This window comes from Myotis brandtii, unplaced genomic scaffold (genome assembly GCF_000412655.1).
Source record: "Myotis brandtii unplaced genomic scaffold, ASM41265v1 scaffold213, whole genome shotgun sequence".
Classification (NCBI taxonomy): Eukaryota; Metazoa; Chordata; class Mammalia; order Chiroptera; family Vespertilionidae; genus Myotis; species Myotis brandtii.
This window is the reverse complement of record NW_005357962.1, coordinates 178,704-198,407: the sequence shown is the minus strand read 5'-3', so window position 1 is coordinate 198,407 and position 19,704 is coordinate 178,704. Positions and strand designations below refer to the sequence as shown.

Genomic DNA, 19,704 nt, shown 5'->3' with positions numbered 1-19,704 from the left:
TACCCCTAGGTATATACCCCAAAGTATTAAAAACAGGTACTCAAAAAATATATGTACACACATGTTCATAGCACTATTCACAATCATCAAAAGATAGAAACAACCCCAATGCCTGTTAATGGACAGATGGATAATATTCCATTGTGGTATATCCATACAATGGAATATTATTCAGCCATAAAAGGAATGAAGCACTGACACAAGCCGTAATGTGGATGAACCTTGAAAACATGCTAAGTGCAGTAACCATATGTGCCACATATTATAGAACTCCATTTATGTGAAGTATCCAGAATAGGTAAATCCACAGAGATAGAAAGCAGATTGGTGGTTGCCAGGGGCTAGGACAGTGATGGCGAACCTTTTGAGCTCAGCGTGTCAGCATTTTGAAAAACCCTAACTTAACTCTGGTGCCGTGTCACATATAGAAATTTTTTGATATTTGCAACCATAGTAAAACAAAGACTTATATTTTTGATATTTATTTTATATATTTAAATGCCATTTAACAAAGAAAAGTCAACCAAAAAAATGAGTCGCGTGTCACCTCTGATACGGGTGTCATAGGTTCGCCATCACTGGGCTAGGAGGAGGGGAGAATGGGAAACAATTTCTTAATAAGTATGGGGTTTCCTTGGAAGAGTGATGAAAATATTTTGGAACTAGATAGACGTGGTGGCTGTACAACATTGTGAATGTACTAAGTACCATTGCATTGTTCACATTAAAAGTTTTAATTTTATGTTATGTGAATTTCATTTCAATTTTTTTAAAACTCCAGAGAAAGGTAAAGCTTTTACAAACTTTGTAACCATAATTATTACTAGTAATAGAGACTTGTTGATACCAGTATGTCAGGACACTGTGAGAATCCTTGCCTGTAACCATCTGCCAGGTTTATTAACTGGCTTCTAATTACACTTCTCCTTGTGGCTGAGGGCAGGACACCAGGGATTTCTAACTCAGATGCCTTCAGGGCCCAACCTGTTGGGATAAATATTTGAGGTCAGCTGGGTGTGAGGCAGCAGGGAGCAGTGGGGATTAGGTGAAATGGGGCTGGACCTGCACTATCTGTAGGCATTCAGATGCAGACCGTCTATTCGGGCTGATTCTTGCCCCATCTCCATCATTCTGCCATCCCTCTTAAACCAACTGACAGACTAGTCTGTTTTAAACATCGTCTTCAGTATGCCATTCAGTGGCTAAAAATCCTTTTCCTGTAACAGAATCCAAACTTCTCTGCTTCCCCTTCCAGCATAGAGTATGAGGAAGTTTAGCTGGTTCCATGTGCATATGTACCGTGAAACTCTTTTTAAAAAAAATGTTTTTATTGATTTCAGAGAGGAAGGGAGAGGGGCAGAGAGGGAGAAACATCAATCATGATAGAGAATCATTGATCAGCTGCCTCCTGCACACCCCCAGTTGGGAATGGAGCCTGCAACCTTGGCATGTGCCCTGACCAGGAATCAAACCTTGACCTCCTGCTTCATAGGTTGATGTTCAACCACTGAGCCACACTGGCTGGTCATGTACCATGGAACTCTTACCCTCCTCCCCGCTGTGCCTTGGGCCAGCCACCTGGAGATTTGGGGTAACAGGACTAAACCCCGTTGCCTATGAAAAGGGGGGTTCTCTCTGAACCTTTGATTTAAGGATGACTCCGGAGAAACGGCCAGCAGCTGGTGGCCCCTCTTTGGAGGTTCAGTGGGCTTCTGTACTGTCACTTCCTTTAGTGTCCGCAACCTGAGTGCACATTCGTCCGCTATCTCTGTCCAAGGAGAGAGAGAGAGAGGGGCATAGAAGAACCTGGAAAGATTTTTAAAAAATATATATTTTATTGATTTTTTACAGAGAGGAAGGGAGAGGGATAGAGAGTTAAGAAACATCGATGAGAGAGAAACATCGATCAGCTGCCTCCTGCACACCCCCCACCGGGGATGTTCCCGCAACCAAGGTACATGCGCTTGGCCGGAATTGAACCTGGGGCCCTTCAGTCCGCAGGCCGACGCTCTATCCACTGAGCCAAACCAGCTAGGGCCTGGAAAGATTTTTAGTAGATGACATGAAGAAAGGTTTTTTTGTTTTCTTTTTTTTATCTGCCCAGCACTCAGAGGCCTGGACCCTTTCAGGCTGCTGGAAGCAGGGAGTGGGGCGGGCCATGTCAGGGGAGAGGGTGTGGAGGAAGGAGACTTAGTCCATTAGGTTCAGGGAGTGGCTGGCACGGTTTTCTTTTGTGCCTCCAGCTCCGTGGCTGCTTGTAAACCCTCTTTACTGATGATTTTCTGAGAACCACATAGGGCTTGGAGATCGGTGGCCCCCATCCTTTCCATGTGGTAACAGTTGGACACTGGCTGGGGGTGGGTAGCATGGCAGGAAAAGTACAGTTGTATGCCTGCAGGACCTGCCTAAGGCCCTTGCCCTAACACCTCCCCAGCCTGAGTGGCAGGGAAGCCTTCCTCCTTCCCTGGAATCCTGTGTTCAGAACTCTGAATTCCTTGTGGTCAGTGTCTGGCCCCCGAGCGGTTGTGTTTGCCCCAGGCCTGCGGAACCATCCCACTCGGAAAATGGAGGCTTGCCCTCCACAGATCCAGGGCGTTCACTCGCTGCCCCCTCCGGCGGAGTTCCTTGGCTTAGCTTACAGCACTGCAGTCAATTAGCCTGGTTGCTCTTTTGGGGGAGATTGGCTCCCACAGGGCACACTTATCTCTGAAACCTTCCTGTGCATGAGGTGGCTGCTCAGCTGCTGTCCGAGGAACGCCAGGATGGCTCCCACACCGAGATGCTTTGGCGTTAGAGCTTGGGAGACGGCCCAGTATAACCAGTTCAGCCACCAGTTCTTCCTTCCTGGCCATGTTCATAGAGAACATCATGGGTGTGAACGCGTGTGTACCCTCTGACCCTGCCAGCCACTTCCCAATGGGGAGGGGGTGAGTTCCTGGAATAAGGGGAAATCTCTGTGTCCCAAAATGTGTTTTCTTATGAGCTTAAGTAAAGTACCTTGAGTTGGTTCATGGAGACTGTCCAGACACGAAACCTTGGAGATCCAACATGCACCTCCATTCCTTGTGGGCTGAGAAAGGACTCTGGGTTATCCTTGTACCTCAGTCTGTGAAGCCGTTGCTTCCTGATGTGTTGTAAAGTGAACTTATGCGTTTGTATGTACTAGTATGTGTGTGTATTTTCAATGATAGTGTTATTTAGATATTATTCATGTACCATGAAGTTTAGGCTATAGCCCAGCGGTGCTCTGGCCGACAGAAAGCCCAAGTATCCCCTCTTCAGAGGGGTCAGCTGTGGCCTCAGCTCCTTCCCTAGGGGGTGAATGGGCATGTGTTATAAGATTAAGAGAGAAGGCTCTTGAGTCAGGCTGCCTGAGTTTCAGTCCTAGCTTATTTGGTGGGTGGCCTTGGAAAATTTAATGGTGCCATAGTTCAGTTTCCTCACCTCAGTTTCCTCTGTGAAACAGAGATGGCAGGAGTACCCACCTCATAAGGCCGTGTGTGGTTTGGAGATAATGCTGATAAAAGACGTGGCATAACAATGGTGCCTCGTAGGAGTGACGGCTCCGACCATCAGTCGGTCCGTGGTAGCTGCATGATGGAGCCTGCACAGGAGAGGACGGTGGGTCCCCGAGGGCTCTGCATTTGGTGGTTGCCCTGTGACTAATGCAGACTCTCTGGTTTCTTTGTATTCCTTTCCTGGCCCAGTATTGATCCTCCAGAAGGTGGAGAATGGAGACCTGAGCAACAAGATTCTGAAGATCACTGACTTCGGCCTGGCTCGGGAATGGCACCGGACCACCAAGATGAGCGCGGCAGGGACGTATGCTTGGATGGCCCCCGAAGTCATTCGTGCCTCCATGTTTTCCAAAGGCAGCGATGTGTGGAGGTAAGGCTCAAGGGTGCAAGGTCAGTGTCCCCGGGTCTGTGTTGGCTGCACGCACGCTTCGGGGCTTGGAGAACTGAGGTTGCACAGATGCCCAGGAACCTCAAGTAGGTCTAAGTGACCCTTTCAGAGCAATCTACACCAATTCCCGAGTTGCCAGGGGACAGTTTCCAATGCCTTCATCTGCCAGAAGTCCCTCCAGTGCTGTGGCAAGTGCACATCTATGCAGGCCCCTCTCTGTCGGTGATTGCTGCCTAGGGAAGACCAGGGGCAGTGTGCACTCCCATCGCTGACTGTAGGGGGTGAGGGCACTCCGTCACTCCTGGAAACCTTCACCAGGGTCACCCTGGCTTGCTTAGCGACAGTGCTCTTACTGCTGGACTTGTCCCCACTATAAGCTCCTGGGACGATAAGTATTCACTGTGCTGTCTCTTTTTTCTGGTGGCTGGAAATTATCCTTTCCAGTTATCCGGTTAACCTTTTTAGTCTATCTGTTGAATGTGGAGAGAGGAGTAGGAAAAGAAGTCCAAGCATGTGCCCAGAAATGCCTAGTCACAGATTGGACCAGCCATCTGCCTAATAAATATCAGCCCACGAGGTCACTTTTGTATTCCTTTTAAGAGGAATACAAGTTTTTGTGTGAACATATGGATCTAAAACTCTTGTCCCCACTGATGGGAGGAAAAGAGGAGGAGCATCTACAGAGCATGCAGCCCGTGGCTGTGAGACTGGGCATCACCTTGGTACGCAAAAGGAAGGACTATAGGTTATCGTTGTACCTCAGTCTGTGAAGTCGTTGCTTCCTGATGTGTTGTAAAGTGAGCTTATGTGTTTGTATGTATGTGTGTGTATTTTTAATAACAGCGTTATTGAGATAGTCACATTTACCCTTTAAAGAGTATGACAGTGGTTTTTAGTAAATTTACAAAGTGTTATACCAGTCACCATTGTTATTAGTTTCCTAGGGCTGCTATAACAAATTACCACAAACCTGGTGTCTTAAAACCATAGAAATTTATAGTTTGGGGACCAGAAGTCTACAGTTAGTGGCCCTAGGGCCACACCCCCTCCAGAGACTCTAGGGGAGATTCTGTTCCAAATAAGGCTTTTGGGTACGAAGACATGGACATAACTTTTTAGGGCCACCATTCAACCTACTATAACCACTATCTATTTTCAGAATATTTTTATTACCTAAAAAAGAAACCTGATACCCATTAGCAGTCATTTCCTAATCTGCCCTGGCAACCACGAACTTACTTTCTGTCTTTAGGGGGCTATTCCAGACATTTCATACAAATGGAATCATATCATATATGGTCTTTTGTGACTGGCGTCTTTCATTTAGCATAATGTTTTCAAGGTGTATCCATGTGTTAGCATGCGTCAGAACTTCATTCCTTTTATAGCTGAATAATATTCCATTTATGGATATACCACAATTTGTTTATCCATTATTCATCAGTTGATGGACATTTGGGTTGTTTCCACTTTTGGGCTCAGTGCTGCTATGGACATCTGTGTACAAGTTTTTGTGTGAACATATATGTTATCAGTTCTCTTGGGTATATACTGAGGAGCAAAATTGCTGAGTCACGTGGTAAATCTATGTTTAACTTTTTGAGGAACCACCAAGGTATTTATCTTTCTCTGACTGGCTTATTTCACTTAGCATAATGCTCTCCATGCTGTTGCAAATGGTAAGAGTTCTTTCTTTTATACAGCAGCGTAGTATTCCATCGTGTAGATGTACCACAGTTTTTTAATCCATTCATCTGCTGATGGGCACTTAGGCTGTTTCCAAATCTTAGCTGTTGTAAATTGTGCTGCTAGAAGTGTATTTCTTTTAAGGAGTAGTCTAGTTAGTCCAGACTGATGTGCCCTATGAGATTGTTCAGGAACCCAGGTTCTTTCAGGTCTCTCAGTGCATTGTTCTTGCCTGAATGGTTACATCTGAGTTGACTGTTGCTTCTGCATTACAGTCTGCAGAGAAGGGGAACTAGAACTTATCCATGGCAAGCAGTTTGTCTTTCATTTGGGGATGACCCAGAAGTTGTGCACATCTCCTCTGTGCACACCTCATTGCCTGCTCTAGGTTATGTATGCACACCTGGCTCCAAGGGAGGCAGACAGATGTAGGCTGGACAACGATGTGCCCAGCTAAAACTCTTATTATGGAAGAAGGAGAGAATGGATTCCAAGGGACAATCAACCACTTGCCACACTCAACTTCATCTTAACGTTCTTCATGGGACAACAGGACTTCTCAGTAGCATGATTGTTTTCTATTTTCTACATTCCTGCTAGCCTCTTCTCCCAGCCTGGCCCCAAAATCACTCAGGATTAATTGTCACATTCCCAAGATTTCTGTTGCTGCAATGATTTGGGCAGAGTTGCCTCTGGATACCAGGTACATTCTTAGCGGGAAGAGCAAACCCAAATGCCTAATGTCAGATCTTCTCATAGTGATAGAAATCCAGGCAAGGAAGGGCAAGGCCATTGCAGGGCTCTGTCCATCAGGGAAGTAACAAGGCAGAACCTTTCAGCTTTTACCCAAAGTGTCCTTGTTCCAAGACTAAGCTCCAGGTTTTGCCCTGAAAGCACACATCCTGAAAGCAGGCTTGAGGAGCCTCTGGTGAGAGGCATCTGATGATGTTATTCTACTACCTGAAGGGAGTAGCTGGGAGCTAAACTTTGGATGAGGTGTCTTGGAATTTGTCTCACGGTCTGCTCTGCCAGTGGCTCTCTGGATTAGGACTGTTCCCGGGGCTCAAGCCTCCTGACTCAGTGTGGTTGATGAATGTGGTTTGAAAACATAATTCACCCTATTTCTTTCTAGCTTCCTTAGCTTCCATGCTTCAGTATTTCTTTCTAGGACACCATCTATTGAACCCATTAAATGAGCCTTTTATCTCTTTCTCTTCAAGCCTGCTCATCTAAGTGGCTCCAAATGATCTTGCATCTTTACCAGAAGAAAACATGTGCCCATTGCTATTCATACAGCACACATACACTGGTAGCAGTATTTACCGCCTACGAATGCTTACAGGCCAGGCTCTATACTGAATGCCGTACATCGTTTATCTCATGTGTGGGATGAAATGGAGGTATTTTATTGATCATTGTAAGTGTCTAAAGTTACAGTAGTAAAACGTGTTCACTATAGAAAAAATTAGAAAATATGGATAAACAAAGAAAAAAGAAAAAGAAAATCACCCACAACTTACTTCCAAAGATAACCTATATTAATATTTTGGTGTACTCATTCCTGTTTATATGCTCATCCACCCATTCCTTAAAATAGGGTCATTCTGTTTTTTAAGCTACTTTTTAAATATAATATTGCATGAGCATATCAAGAAGTATTTATTGCCAATAAAAATATCAATGTATATGTTACATAAATATATTAGTAAATATGTCATCATTTTGAATGAGGATCCAGCTAACAACAAGAAGAATTGAATGTTACTTTACAATTTACAAAGTGTTTTCACATATTTTAAGTTCAGTTGTTTTTGCCAAAGATTAGTAAACAGTCAGTGAGGTTCCTGAATGTGGGGTCACAGCTGATAACCAAGTGCAAGAGCCCATTCAGGGGGCACCTCTCCCTTTAGGGCATGGACCCCTGAGTTGACAGTTATCCCTAATAAACAGGTTAGCTCTAACTTAGAGATAACACAGGTTAAGAAGAAAAACAGTCCTGGTCCAGTTCAGGTGCGGAATTGCTGTGCCTTTGGTCGGGAAGGATTGCTATCCACTCCGATACTTTTCTTCAAGTTGAAAAAAATAAAACACCCCTCCCCCACCTTTGACCATACCCAACGGGGGAAGGTTACCACACCTCTGGAGGTGGCTAATTAATGACATCGGGTGAGTTCCCTGAGGGCAGCACTGTGGGAGCTGGCGGTTCTCTGTGGGGGAGGGAGTCCCAGGCAGTGTTTCAGTGGGTGCTTCCAGGCTGCTTGTAAATGGTCTTGGAAGGATCTCTTGACCTTCCCTGTCAATCCCAGGAGGGCAACAAATTAAACTAAACTTGAGGTAAATCAGTGGGCTTCTGCCCACCTCTCTCTGGGGCTCAGACCCAACTAATGTGTATTTCTCCAGTTTCTTTCTTGGACTCTATTGCTGTGAAAGGAACACCAAGACTTCATTTATATCACCCACCTTCTGTTACAAAAATAAACAGGAACATTGGCAGAGGGAAACTCGGACTGGTTGAGTCATCCTGGAAAGGCTTCTTCCAGAGGCAGGTGTCCTTCAACAAGGCCCTCCCCACACACGGAGGGCTCTCCCCAGCTCCCACCAGCCACTGTCACATCAGGCCCTCTCCAAGGGCAGCACCGATGTTTGCTGGCCACAGGTGGTGACTTCTGAATGAGGAGCAGTTGTTATTCTCTGCTCTGTGAGGTGTAGGGGAGGCCGTCTTTGTACAGATGAGGGAACAGGTCTGGAGCCATGAACTTGCTTTTCCAAGGTCACATGGCTGGTAAGTGGTAAAGCAGGCATTTGACTGAAGTCTGTCTCGATCTTTCTTGGGGAGTAGTCCTCCCATTTCACTTAGTTGTAGAGCCCTTCAAATGGAATGGAATGCTGATGCCCAAAGAAGCCGGCCAGGTATGAGCAGAGCTGCTCTTGTTGCAGCCGAGAGGTGCCTGGCTCCTCCCTTTTCCAGGTGGCCTGAGACTTCTCCATGGGTCACCTAGGGCTCCGCGCGAGAACCGTCACACGGGGGATGCTAGGACACAAGGAGGATGCATGTTTGGATCTTTGAAACTCTACTGTCTTTCCAGGTGGTTAGGGTTCAGACACCATTTGTCTTTGCCTGGATGGGAGAAAGAAGTTCTTTGGGACCGTGGGTGTTCCTTCCTCGGGGTGGAGGTGGGCAGTAATGCCAAGGGCAGGCAAGAGGAAAGTCACTCTAACCTAGGAATACAGTCAGCAGTGCTGAGAGTTTATGTGGTAAAAGCTGCCCAGCATGAGCTCTGTCTGGGGGCCACATTAAAGGACTGGTAGGAAGTATAACAGTGCAGTTCTTGGTGGTTTTCAGGCCTTACTCAGGGTTACCCTGTGCACCCTGCAGGACCATCTCACCAGGCACTCACTCCCACACCTCTCCACCAACTCACTCACTAAATGAGTGCCTACTATGTACCAGAGCCTGAGCCAGGCCCTGAGAATGCAGATTAAACACTACTATCCCTACCCTCTAGGAGCCCATAGGCTGGTGAACAAACAACTACAGTATGTGGCAGCCCAAACAAAGGCTGCATAACACCTGGAGGTGTTAGGCAAGGCTTCCTAACGTGTCCAATTGTTCCCATCAGCCTCAGTCTAAAATCCAGCACCTTGTCCAGACAAGACTTTGGAACTGTCTACCAGGCTTTTTCCTGTCAAGATATATCAAGTGTTTGGAGGGGTCACTGGGGTAAAGCCATTGTCTTAGGATACTGGCCAGGCCACTCTGAGGGTCCATCTGTAGGGATCCCCTGGCTGCCCTGGCTCATGGGTTGGCACATTGTTGCTCTTTGGGGCCATGCCAGGCCACTTGGGCTTCTTTAAAGACAAGTTCATGTGCTTGTACGTGCTGATCCCTGTCTCTGGAGCACTAACTCTTCCTTCACTCAGCATTCAAGGTTTAGCTCAAGGTTTAGCAATCTTCCATCCCATCCTGGTCTGGTTTGGGTGACCCTCCTTTGTGCTCTCATAGTATCTCTGTTGTGACTCATTTCTCCATATTCTAATTGAAGGTCTTTCTGTCCCTCTCATTAATCTCTTCGTGGATAAGATCATCTTTTTTTTTTTTTTTAATCCTTACCCGAGGATATGTTTTTATTGAAGGGAGAGGGAGAGAGAGAAAAAAGTTGATGTGAGAGAGAAGAAACATTGACCGGTTGCCTCCCATACTCACCCTATCTGGGGATCTGAACCTGCAACCTGAGTGTGTGCCCTGACCGGGAATCAAACCCAAGACCTTTCAGCTTAACCAACTGAGCCACACCAGCCAGGGCAAGATCTGTATCTTTTATCCTGTATTCTAGTGTGTGGCATTGAACTTGATGCATAATAAAGATTTAACAGATGTTTAAAATGAATTAATAAATGGTGGTGCATTTGAATCGGATCTTGAAAGACTATTAGAGTTTACCAGGCAGAGACATGGTAGAAGGGCATTCTAGAGAGAAAGAATGGAAAGGGGGCAAAACCAAGATGGCGGCATAAGTTAACGCCGGAGTTTGCTGCCTCGAACAACCACTTCAAAAATACAACTAAAAGACAAAACGGACATCATCCAGAACCACAGGAAGGCTGGCTGAGTGGAAGTTCTACAACTAGGAGGAACCGAGAATCAGAGGAGGCGCAGTGCTGATTTTTTTTTTTTTAATCCTTACCCGAGGATATGTTTTTATTGAAGGGAGAGGGAGAGAGAGAAAAAAGTTGATGTGAGAGAGAAGAAACATTGACCGGTTGCCTCCCATACTCACCCTATCTGGGGATCTGAACCTGCAACCTGAGTGTGTGCCCTGACCGGGAATCAAGACCTTTCAGCTTAACCAACTGAGCCACACCAGCCAGGGCAAGATCTGTATCTTTTATCCTGTATCCTAGTGTGTGGCATTGAACTTGATGCATAATAAAGATTTAGCAGATGTTTAAAATGAATTAATAAATGGTGGTGCATTTGAATCGGATCTTGAAAGACTATTAGAGTTTACCAGGCAGAGACATGGTAGAAGGGCATTCTAGAGAGAAAGAATGGAAAGGTGGTGCAGGGTCCACCATGACTTACTTCATGGACCTATATGCCCTTAATATATGCTGCTCAACCTTTCTAGAGCTTGCTTTCCTCATCTGCAAAATGATGATGAAACTTACCTTGCAGGTTTGTTGTAGGGATTCAAGATGGTGTTTGTAAATGGCATAGCACCCTGCACATGCAAGGTACCATGATAAAATAGATATTGGGTTCTTTCTTTCTTTCTTTTTTTTTTTAAATTAATACGACTTTTTGTTGTTTGTAAACTACTGATGAATATTAAAAAATTCGAGGTTTGTGTTGAAAATATAAAAAGAGCCACTGTTCCAACCGTTCATGGTCTTACGTTTTCTTGTCCTGACTCATTCCTGGAAGGATTAAACACACTGTATTTTGTCTAGTTCTGATTGTGAACTCGTAGAATAGTTATTCCGCTAAGCTCTGTGCTCCTCATTCTCTGGCTTCCAGGACCTGTGTAAAGAAATTCTTCATGTAGACTTGCAAGGTAGGGAGGGAGCTCTGACGTCCTCACAGCTGGTGATCTGCTGTGCTCCGCTGGTGCAGGCCACCCTGGCAAAACGTCCCCTTTGAATTAGCAGTGTCCATTAAGGGCTCACACTGATGGGGGCAGGAATCTATTCAACCTAGTGGGCGGCGTTAAAGAAACCTTTTAAAAGATTTTAGGGGGGAAAAATCTGTTTGTTTGGAGTGGTCAGCATTCTGTGTTTCCAAAGCTAAAAAATATATATTATATATATTTATATTTGTGACTAAAGCCGAAATTTTTATAAAACAGAAAAACAGGTATTTTGGGGAGGCTGCCCCTTCTCCCAGTTTATTACACTAACAATAACAACAACAAAATAGCTGTGGCCCTAGAGCACTAATTTAAACACTAGAGGAGCTCATTTAATATCATGAGTCTTAAGAGAGTGCTAGTGTTATTTGCCCTTTACAGGTGAGGAATTTGAGGAGCAGACTTTGAAACCAAGGGTGCTTGACTCCAGAGTTTTTGCTTCCCGCCAGAAGGCCTTCTGGTCCCCCTTTCATATTACGTTACTACGTCCATTTTGTTCGTCTCCCTACGTGCTGGAGAGAACGCGGCATGCTCAGCAAGCACGCATGAATGAGCTCTTTCAGCGCAGTTGCACCCGTGGTTATCACATCTTCTTCTCCTCCCTAGCTACGGGGTGCTGCTTTGGGAGCTACTGACTGGTGAGGTGCCCTTCCGAGGGATCGATGGCCTGGCAGTCGCTTATGGAGTGGCCATGAACAAACTCGCCCTCCCCATCCCTTCTACATGCCCAGAACCTTTTGCCAAACTCATGGAAGGTAAGTGATCCCTGGCCAGGACAAAACTGGAGACGGTTCACCTTCCTATCAGCACTTGATAGATTTTGGCCAATTCTGCAGGATCAGTTACTGAAAGAGGAGATGAAGTGTTAGTCACTCAAGGAGGAATCCTGTGGGTGGTTGGAAGAGCTACTTCAAGATGACATTAGCACCCTGATAGTTGATGTCAGAGCTGTCCCTTCTGTCCTTCTCCAGTGACTGTAGATCTTAATTTAGTAACTAAAGCCTGCTTGTATGGGGGGGGGGAAAAGAGGAACAAATGTAATAATCTGAACAATAAAGATGGGCATAAAAAAAAAAAAGAATGGAAAGGTGGTGCAGGGTCCACCATGACTTACTTCATGTACCTATATGCCCTTAATATATGCTGCTCAACCTTTCTAGAGCTTGCTTTCCTCATCTGCAAAATGATGATGAAACTTACCTTGCAGGTTTGTTGTAGGGATTCAAGATGGTGTTTGTAAATGGCATAGCACCCTGCACATGCAAGGTACCACGATAAAATAGATACTGGGTTCTTTCTTTCTTTCTTTTTTTTTTTTTAAATTAATACGACTTTTTGTTGTTTGTAAATTACTGATGGATATTAAAAAATTCGAGGTTTGTGTTGAAAATATAAAAAGAGCCACTGTTCCAACCGTTCATGGTCTTACGTTTTCTTGTCCTGACTCATTCCTGGAAGGATTAAACACGCTGTATTTTGTCTAGTTCTGATTGTGAACTCGTAGAATAGTTATTCCGCTAAGCTCTGTGCTCCTCATTCTCTGGCTTCCAGGACCTGTGTAAAGAAATTCTTCATGTAGACTTGCAAGGTAGGGAGGGAGCTCTGACGTCCTCACAGCTGGTGATCTGCTGTGCTCCGCTGGTGCAGGCCACCCTGGCGAAACGTCCCCTTTGAATTAGCAGTGTCCGTTAAGGGCTCACACTGATGGGGGCAGGAATCTATTCAACCTAGTGGGCGGCGTTAAAGAAACCTTTTAAAAGATTTTAGGGGGGAAAAATCTGTTTGTTTGGAGTGGTCAGCATTCTGTGTTTCCAAAGCTAAAAAATATATATTATATATATTTATATTTGTGACTAAAGCCGAAATTTTTTTAAAACAGAAAAACAGGTATTTTGGGGAGGCTGCCCCTTCTCCCAGTTTATTACACTAACAATAACAACAACAAAATAGCTGTGGCCCTAGAGCACTGATTTAAACACTAGAGGAGCTCATTTAATATCATGAGTCTTAAGAGAGTGCTAGTGTTATTTGCCCTTTACAGGTGAGGAATTTGAGGAGCAGACTTAGAAACCAAGGGTGCTTGACTCCAGAGTTTTTGCTTCCCGCCAGAAGGCCTTCTGGTCCCCCTTTCATATTACGTTACTACGTCCATTTTGTTCGTCTCCCTACGTGCTGGAGAGAACGCGGCATGCTCAGCAAGCACGCATGAATGAGCTCTTTCAGCGCAGTTGCACCCGTGGTTATCACATCTTCTTCTCCTCCCTAGCTACGGGGTGCTGCTTTGGGAGCTACTGACTGGTGAGGTGCCCTTCCGAGGGATCGATGGCCTGGCAGTCGCTTATGGAGTGGCCATGAACAAACTCGCCCTCCCCATCCCTTCTACATGCCCAGAACCTTTTGCCAAACTCATGGAAGGTAAGTGATCCCTGGCCAGGACAAAACTGGAGACGGTTCACCTTCCTATCAGCACTTGATAGATTTTGGCCAATTCTGCAGGATCAGTTACTGAAAGAGGAGATGAAGTGTTAGTCACTCAAGGAGGAATCCTGTGGGTGGTTGGAAGAGCTACTTCAAGATGACATTAGCACCCTGATAGTTGATGTCAGAGCTGTCCCTTCTGTCCTTCTCCAGTGACTGTAGATCTTAATTTAGTAACTAAAGCCTGCTATCCAGTTCTTCATTATATTATTAACTCAAATGAGGAAGGTATAGCAGCTTTTATTTTAGGACCTCTGCGTGTCTTACATGTAGAAATAAAGAGCACCTGAGAAGAAAGGAACTCTCAAAGTCATCTAGTCAAATCCTACAATTTTGTGAGAAATCCAAAGCTGAGAAAAGCTAAGTGGATGGGTGGCCACTCCATTAGTAAGAGCTGAGCTGCAAGTAGAAAGAATTCATTTTTCCTGACTCCCACTCCAGTGCTGTTGATCCTTGCCTTCTCAATTGCCCATTGAGGTGGGGCATTGGTTTTTGGAAAATTGAGGCCCAAGGTGTAGTTACCCACTGTAGGACTGGAATCGTGAGTAACTGGATCAAGTGTGGTAGTATACTTCACACAAGGGAACTCTTTGGACTTGCCTTTCTTGTGCTGAATTAATAGTCACCATTGGATGGGTGCACAAGTGCAGCATTTTCTTTCCAAGTTCACCCTCTTTGATTGTGACGCTGGGCACCTGGCTTTACTTCCTAAGCCCTGTTTATGGACCTAAATCCCAGTCTCTGTTTCTGAAAGGAGAAATGAGAGGTAGTTGTCTGGTAAGTGAGGTCATCATATCCTAAGTCTAACATTTGCCTCTATCCATTCATGCTTTTTGCCTGCTCATGTGCTCCGTGAAGATTGCTGGAATCCCGACCCCCATTCACGACCACCTTTCACAAACATCCTGGACCAGCTAACTACCATAGAGGAGTCTGGTTTCTTTGAAATGCCCAAGGACTCCTTCCACTGCCTGCAGGATGACTGGAAACATGAGATTCAGGAGATGTTTGACCAACTCAGGGCCAAAGAAAAGGTAAGAGAAAAAAGATAAAGTCGTGCATTGGATCAGTGAGCCTTCTCTGCTGGGGCCTCTGGGCAGATCCTGACACGACCGCCTTCCTGCTTGGTTTGCAATAACGGGGCAGCTCTTTCCTTCTCTGCTTTGCATGGAAAGAATTCTCCAGGCCTCAGGTATGACCTGAAATGGTATAGACTTTTTCTTCTTTTGGAAATATGGCGGGAATAAGCAGGGGGAGTCGGAGCCAAAGCTCTCCTTGAGCCTATCTACTTCATTGTCCAAACTGAGGGAGCACACCATTGGGCAAGTACCAACGTGGTGTTTCACCTGCCAGCTGAAAATGCAAAAGGGTTCTCCAAAGGTTTCTTGGCTTTGCAATGGACTTTTCGAGGGGTTAGCTTGATTCCAAGGATACTTCAACATGGAGAACAGTTATCAGAACACCTTGCCAGTGTCTTTTGGTATCAGAATCAGAAATAGCACGTGGGCTAAAAATACTATGAATCTGAAATCGTTTGGCATTTTTCATGTTTTTGTGAAAAGGGCTGACAGTCCAAACCAACCAGGGAGTTCAGAGACTTAGCCAGGTAGAGATCCATCTTCCTGTTTTGTGGCCGTTCCGTAAATGTCCCCTCTCCGTGCCCTTGGTGCAGTCAGTGTCCCCACAGGTAAAGTTAATCAAAGCAGCTGGGTTGCTTTATACTGCAGGGGCAGAACTAAATCTAAGGGCTACAGCGAGGGCCCGGAGGGAGGTCTATATATAGACTTGGTTAATTTCTCTTTCCCTTCTCACTCCCCACCATGGGAATTTGGGAAGCGACATGATAATAATAGCAGCTAAAATTACACATATCTTTATGACTTCCCAGTTCTTTCACTTGAAAGGTCTGCTAAGACCTTTTCATCTTTTTTATCCAGGAGTCTTATGCCCCTGCCACCAGCATGTAGGGCAGGTGTCATTATCTTTTTCTTCTCAGAACTGAGGGTCAGTGACTTGTCTAGGTAAGCAGGGAACCAGAAACTTCAAACTGGGTCTTCGGATTCCCAAATCATCCTCTTCGCGGTATCATTATTGTTCCCTATACAAACGACTTCAGCATCATTTCCGGAGCTGATGTAACAAGATTAAATTCTTTTTATTCAACAGAGCAATCCTAAACTTGGTACTGTTTGACGAGTCAGTGAGCATTCTGCAGGGGAATGGAGTGAGCTGATGACGAATCTTTAAGGATCTCAGGGGGGAGGGGGAGACACCTGCACTGACCACTGAGCAGAATGATTAAAAAACTGTTCCAACTAGAAAAACTGCAGAGTTGCTGGCCTTTTGCTAGATTGCTAACCGCTGACTCTCAGTTATTTCTTTTGATTAATGAAATTATAAGGGTACCAGCCAATAAAAAAATGAAAGTTGGATTTTGTCAATAAGTAGTTACTAGGAAAAGTCAAACCCATTCTCGCAATAGCTAACATTCATAGAGCAGGTACTATGTGCTGTGGTCTGTTATTTATTTATTTGAATTCTTACATAATCATACGTAATGAGATAATAATTATCTTATGTTATACAACCCTGTGATGTTGGTGCTATTAACTCCCTATCACAGATGAGGCCCCTATCAAATTGCCCAAGGCCACAATTCAGGCAGTTTGTTCCATCCTTGCTCTTAACCACCACGCTGTGATGTCTCTCCACATAAGGCTTGTAGTTGGGCGAGTGAGGGTAAGATGAATAATGAGCTTTGTCTCTGGAGTGATTCCTCTTACATTATTGAAGGTAGACAATATGATTGGCACACTATGAGGTTGACCCCTCATAGGTGTTTCACAAGAAGGGGACTTACCATGTTTGAGGTTCTTCCGGGTATCTAGTGCCCTAGGCTAGTACTCTGTGAATGTCTTGGTTTCCTATGTGATTCAGCTTATTCTTCAGGTTGGCTCAACCTACTGCTTCTAGGTATTGTGACCTGGCTTGGTCTCTGGACTGGGGTTGGGGTTCCCTAAAAGGAAGGAGCTTAGCCTCAAACCATCCCTTACACAAGAGTATGCGGGAGAGAGGACTTAGAAAGGCTGGTATTAGCTTGAACTGTTCAGCGCTCCCACTTAGCAGCAAATGGTAAATTATTACAACCAACCAGTAACAATTTTTCTGATTCGTCCATGTGTTTGTGTTTTCCTGATGGTGAAAGCTAAGTCATGGGACAGGGAAGCCAAGGATTTGGAAGGTGCACCATTGATCTCTTTGGAGCTTATTTCATCAAAGTAGAAGCTCAAAAGTTCAAGCTCATCTCGTTAGATACTCATGATGAATCTATGTTCCATAAAGGAGGATTGCATTTATAAAAGTGTCTTCTACCTCCTTCTTTCTCATTCACTCATTCATTCATTGACTCAGCAGTTATTGAGCACCTACCATATACCAGACAATTTCCTAGGTGCTAATCCTCTTCTCGTTTCTCATTCTATTCCTTTTATGGTTATTTTGATATTCTCTTGGGAATGGAAGACTAGTCAGACAAAAAGCTCCTACCACCAGAACATTTTATTCCCATCTCTGTTCTCTCTTCTGCTTTCTACCTGCTGCTCAGCATCCCCAATATGTGCTGTCATACTTGTTTTTTAAAAAAAGCTCTAAGTTTCTTATCTACAGTATTTTGTTTTTGTCCAGAATGACTCCTTCTAGTGGAGCATGTCATTAAGAATTTTAAGTTTCGACCACAGAAGTGTTGCTCTGGCTTCTTTATTAAAGAAACATTCCACTTTTTATTGGTTTGCAATGTTGACATGAGAGCTTTCTTAAATTTCCCCTTATCCCCACCCCCTTCAGTCCTAGGCCTGGAGTATCCAGTGTTAAAAGTTTAGGTTCCATATTTAAAAATTTTATACACATGCTTTGTTCTCTTTCGTATTTTCTCTCCTATTTCCTGATTCCATGTCTCCCACCTCTTCCCAGGACTCCGTGCTGGGTTCATTGATAAATTCATGCAGAAGGAAAAGGGGGTTCTGCCCACCTAATGTGGCAGCGGTTCTAGAGCAAGTGCCTGGCAAAGATGTCAGGAAATGTTCTCTCTTTTCTTGGCTGCACCGTCGCCATCCTTCCAGAGCAAATGGCTGTCCTTTAAAATAAGAAGAGCCCTAACCGGTTTGGCTCAGTGGATAGAGCGTTGACCTGTGGACTCAAGGGTCCCAGGTTCGATTCTGGTCAAGGGCCTGTACCTTGGTTGCGGGCACATCCCCAGTATGGGGTGTGCAGGAGGCAGCTGATCAATGTTTCTAACTCTCTATCCCTCTCCCTTCCTCTCTGTAAAAAAATCAATAAAATACATTTTAAAAAAAATAAAGATAAGAAGAGAGTTCCGACCACATGCCTCAGCGGACTCCCTCACCAAGCGAGCATGCCTCCCCTACCTCTGCAACAGCCACTCTGGAAATCGGTGTGTTTTTTAAAAATATTTTTTAAAAAATTGATTTCCGAGAGGAAGGGAAAAGGGAGAGAGAGAGAAACATCAATGATGAGAGAGAATCATTGATTGGCTGCCTCCTGCACACCCCCCCCCCCACTAGAGATTGAGCCCACAACCCAGGCATGTGCCCCTGACTGGAATCGAACCAGGGACCCTTCAGTCCCCAGACCAACACTCTATTCACTGAGCCAAACTGGCTAGGGCTGTTTTCTTTATTTGAATGTTTTAGGTGATGCCGGCAGGGTGATTCATTTATAGTGGGCACATTTTAAGGTAGATCACGTTAAGTTGGCTCTGGTTTAAAAAAAAAAAACTAACATTTTTACGTGATGGGAAAACTTAAAGTAGAATCACATCTGCAAAATATAAGTACATATTATATTTTCTACCCGACCCTCCATTTTTTTTCCTAACTCATAAGCAATTTTAATCAGTAATCAAGGAACCACTGGGAGCTCTCAGTCCGGGCCTTGGCCTCTGGCTCCTCTAGCTGTATCCTCAGTGTGACTGTTCTGAGCCTGCTTTCTCCACCATCCAGGTGGGCAGGTGTTCGTTCACCAGCTAACTATGGTGCTGCCGTCTCTGCTGGGGACTGGATGTAGGGGGTGTTAAAGGGGCGCTCTCCAGGTGGCCCTGAGCACCAGCCTCCAGGCCCTCAGGCCTCACCTCTCTGCACTGACACCCACTCCTACTCATGGTTCTGGGTCCTGCCGCCCCCAGGAGCTCCGCACCTGGGAGGAGGAGCTGACGCGGGCAGCGCTGCAGCAGAAGAACCAGGAGGAGCTGCTGCGACGCCGCGAGCAGGAGCTGGCCGAGCGGGAGATTGACATCCTGGGACGCGAGCTCAACATCATCATCCACCAGCTGTGCCAGGAGAAGCCGCGGGTGAAGAAACGCAAGGGCAAGTTCCGCAAGAGCCGGCTGAAGCTCAAGGACGGGAACCGCATCAGCCTCCCTTCGGGTTAGTGGCCCGGGACCCACTGGGACTTGGGCACTGGGCGAGGGGCTGGGGTGGCCGGGGATGGGCGGGAGCCAGGGGCTGAGCTGGACACATGGCACCTGAGTCTCAACATGGAGCCGGCCTGGAATGGGCCATTCCGTTCGTTCACTGGTTGGACTGGCCTGCTGAAAAGGGACTCCACCCCAGGGCACTTTGTGAGGGTGGCTAGACACAGAATCTGAAGGGAAGACACACTGGCGGTGGTCCTGACGGGCAAGCCCGGTCCGGCTGCTAGAAGCATGGTCACTCATGTAAGCACATCCTACCTCAGGCACATCTGGCGAAGGAAGCGTGTCATTGTGGGGAGCAGAGATTCCAGAGCATGTATGTGTGAGAAAAAGAACTCTTGTCTCATCTCAGGGTGCCTTTAAAGCAGCGGTTCTCAACCTGTGGGTCGCGACCCCTTTGGGGGTTGAACGACCCTTTCACAGGGGTCGCCTAAGACCATCGGAAAACACATATATAATTACAGATTGTTTTTGTGATTAATCACTATGCTTTAATTATGTTCAATTTGTAACAATGAA

General features: G+C 45.5%; 1 protein-coding gene across 2 annotated transcripts in view; it reads left to right on the top strand.

Annotated features, from left to right (window-relative positions):
- Window positions 1–19,704, top strand: part of MAP3K9 (mitogen-activated protein kinase kinase kinase 9) — a 67,888-nt gene that overhangs the window by 35,589 nt on the left and 12,595 nt on the right. The window contains exons 2-5 of one of the 2 annotated variants that reach the window (XM_014539284.1): window positions 3,708–3,888; window positions 11,826–11,974; window positions 14,556–14,731; window positions 18,898–19,138. In XM_014539284.1, coding sequence (XP_014394770.1) covers window positions 3,708–3,888; window positions 11,826–11,974; window positions 14,556–14,731; window positions 18,898–19,138 — 747 coding nt within the window. Of the gene's footprint in view, window positions 1–3,707; window positions 3,889–11,825; window positions 11,975–13,489; window positions 13,635–14,555; window positions 14,732–18,897; window positions 19,139–19,704 lie in introns of those variants that run through there. The other variant, XM_014539283.1, reaches the window with a different exon arrangement.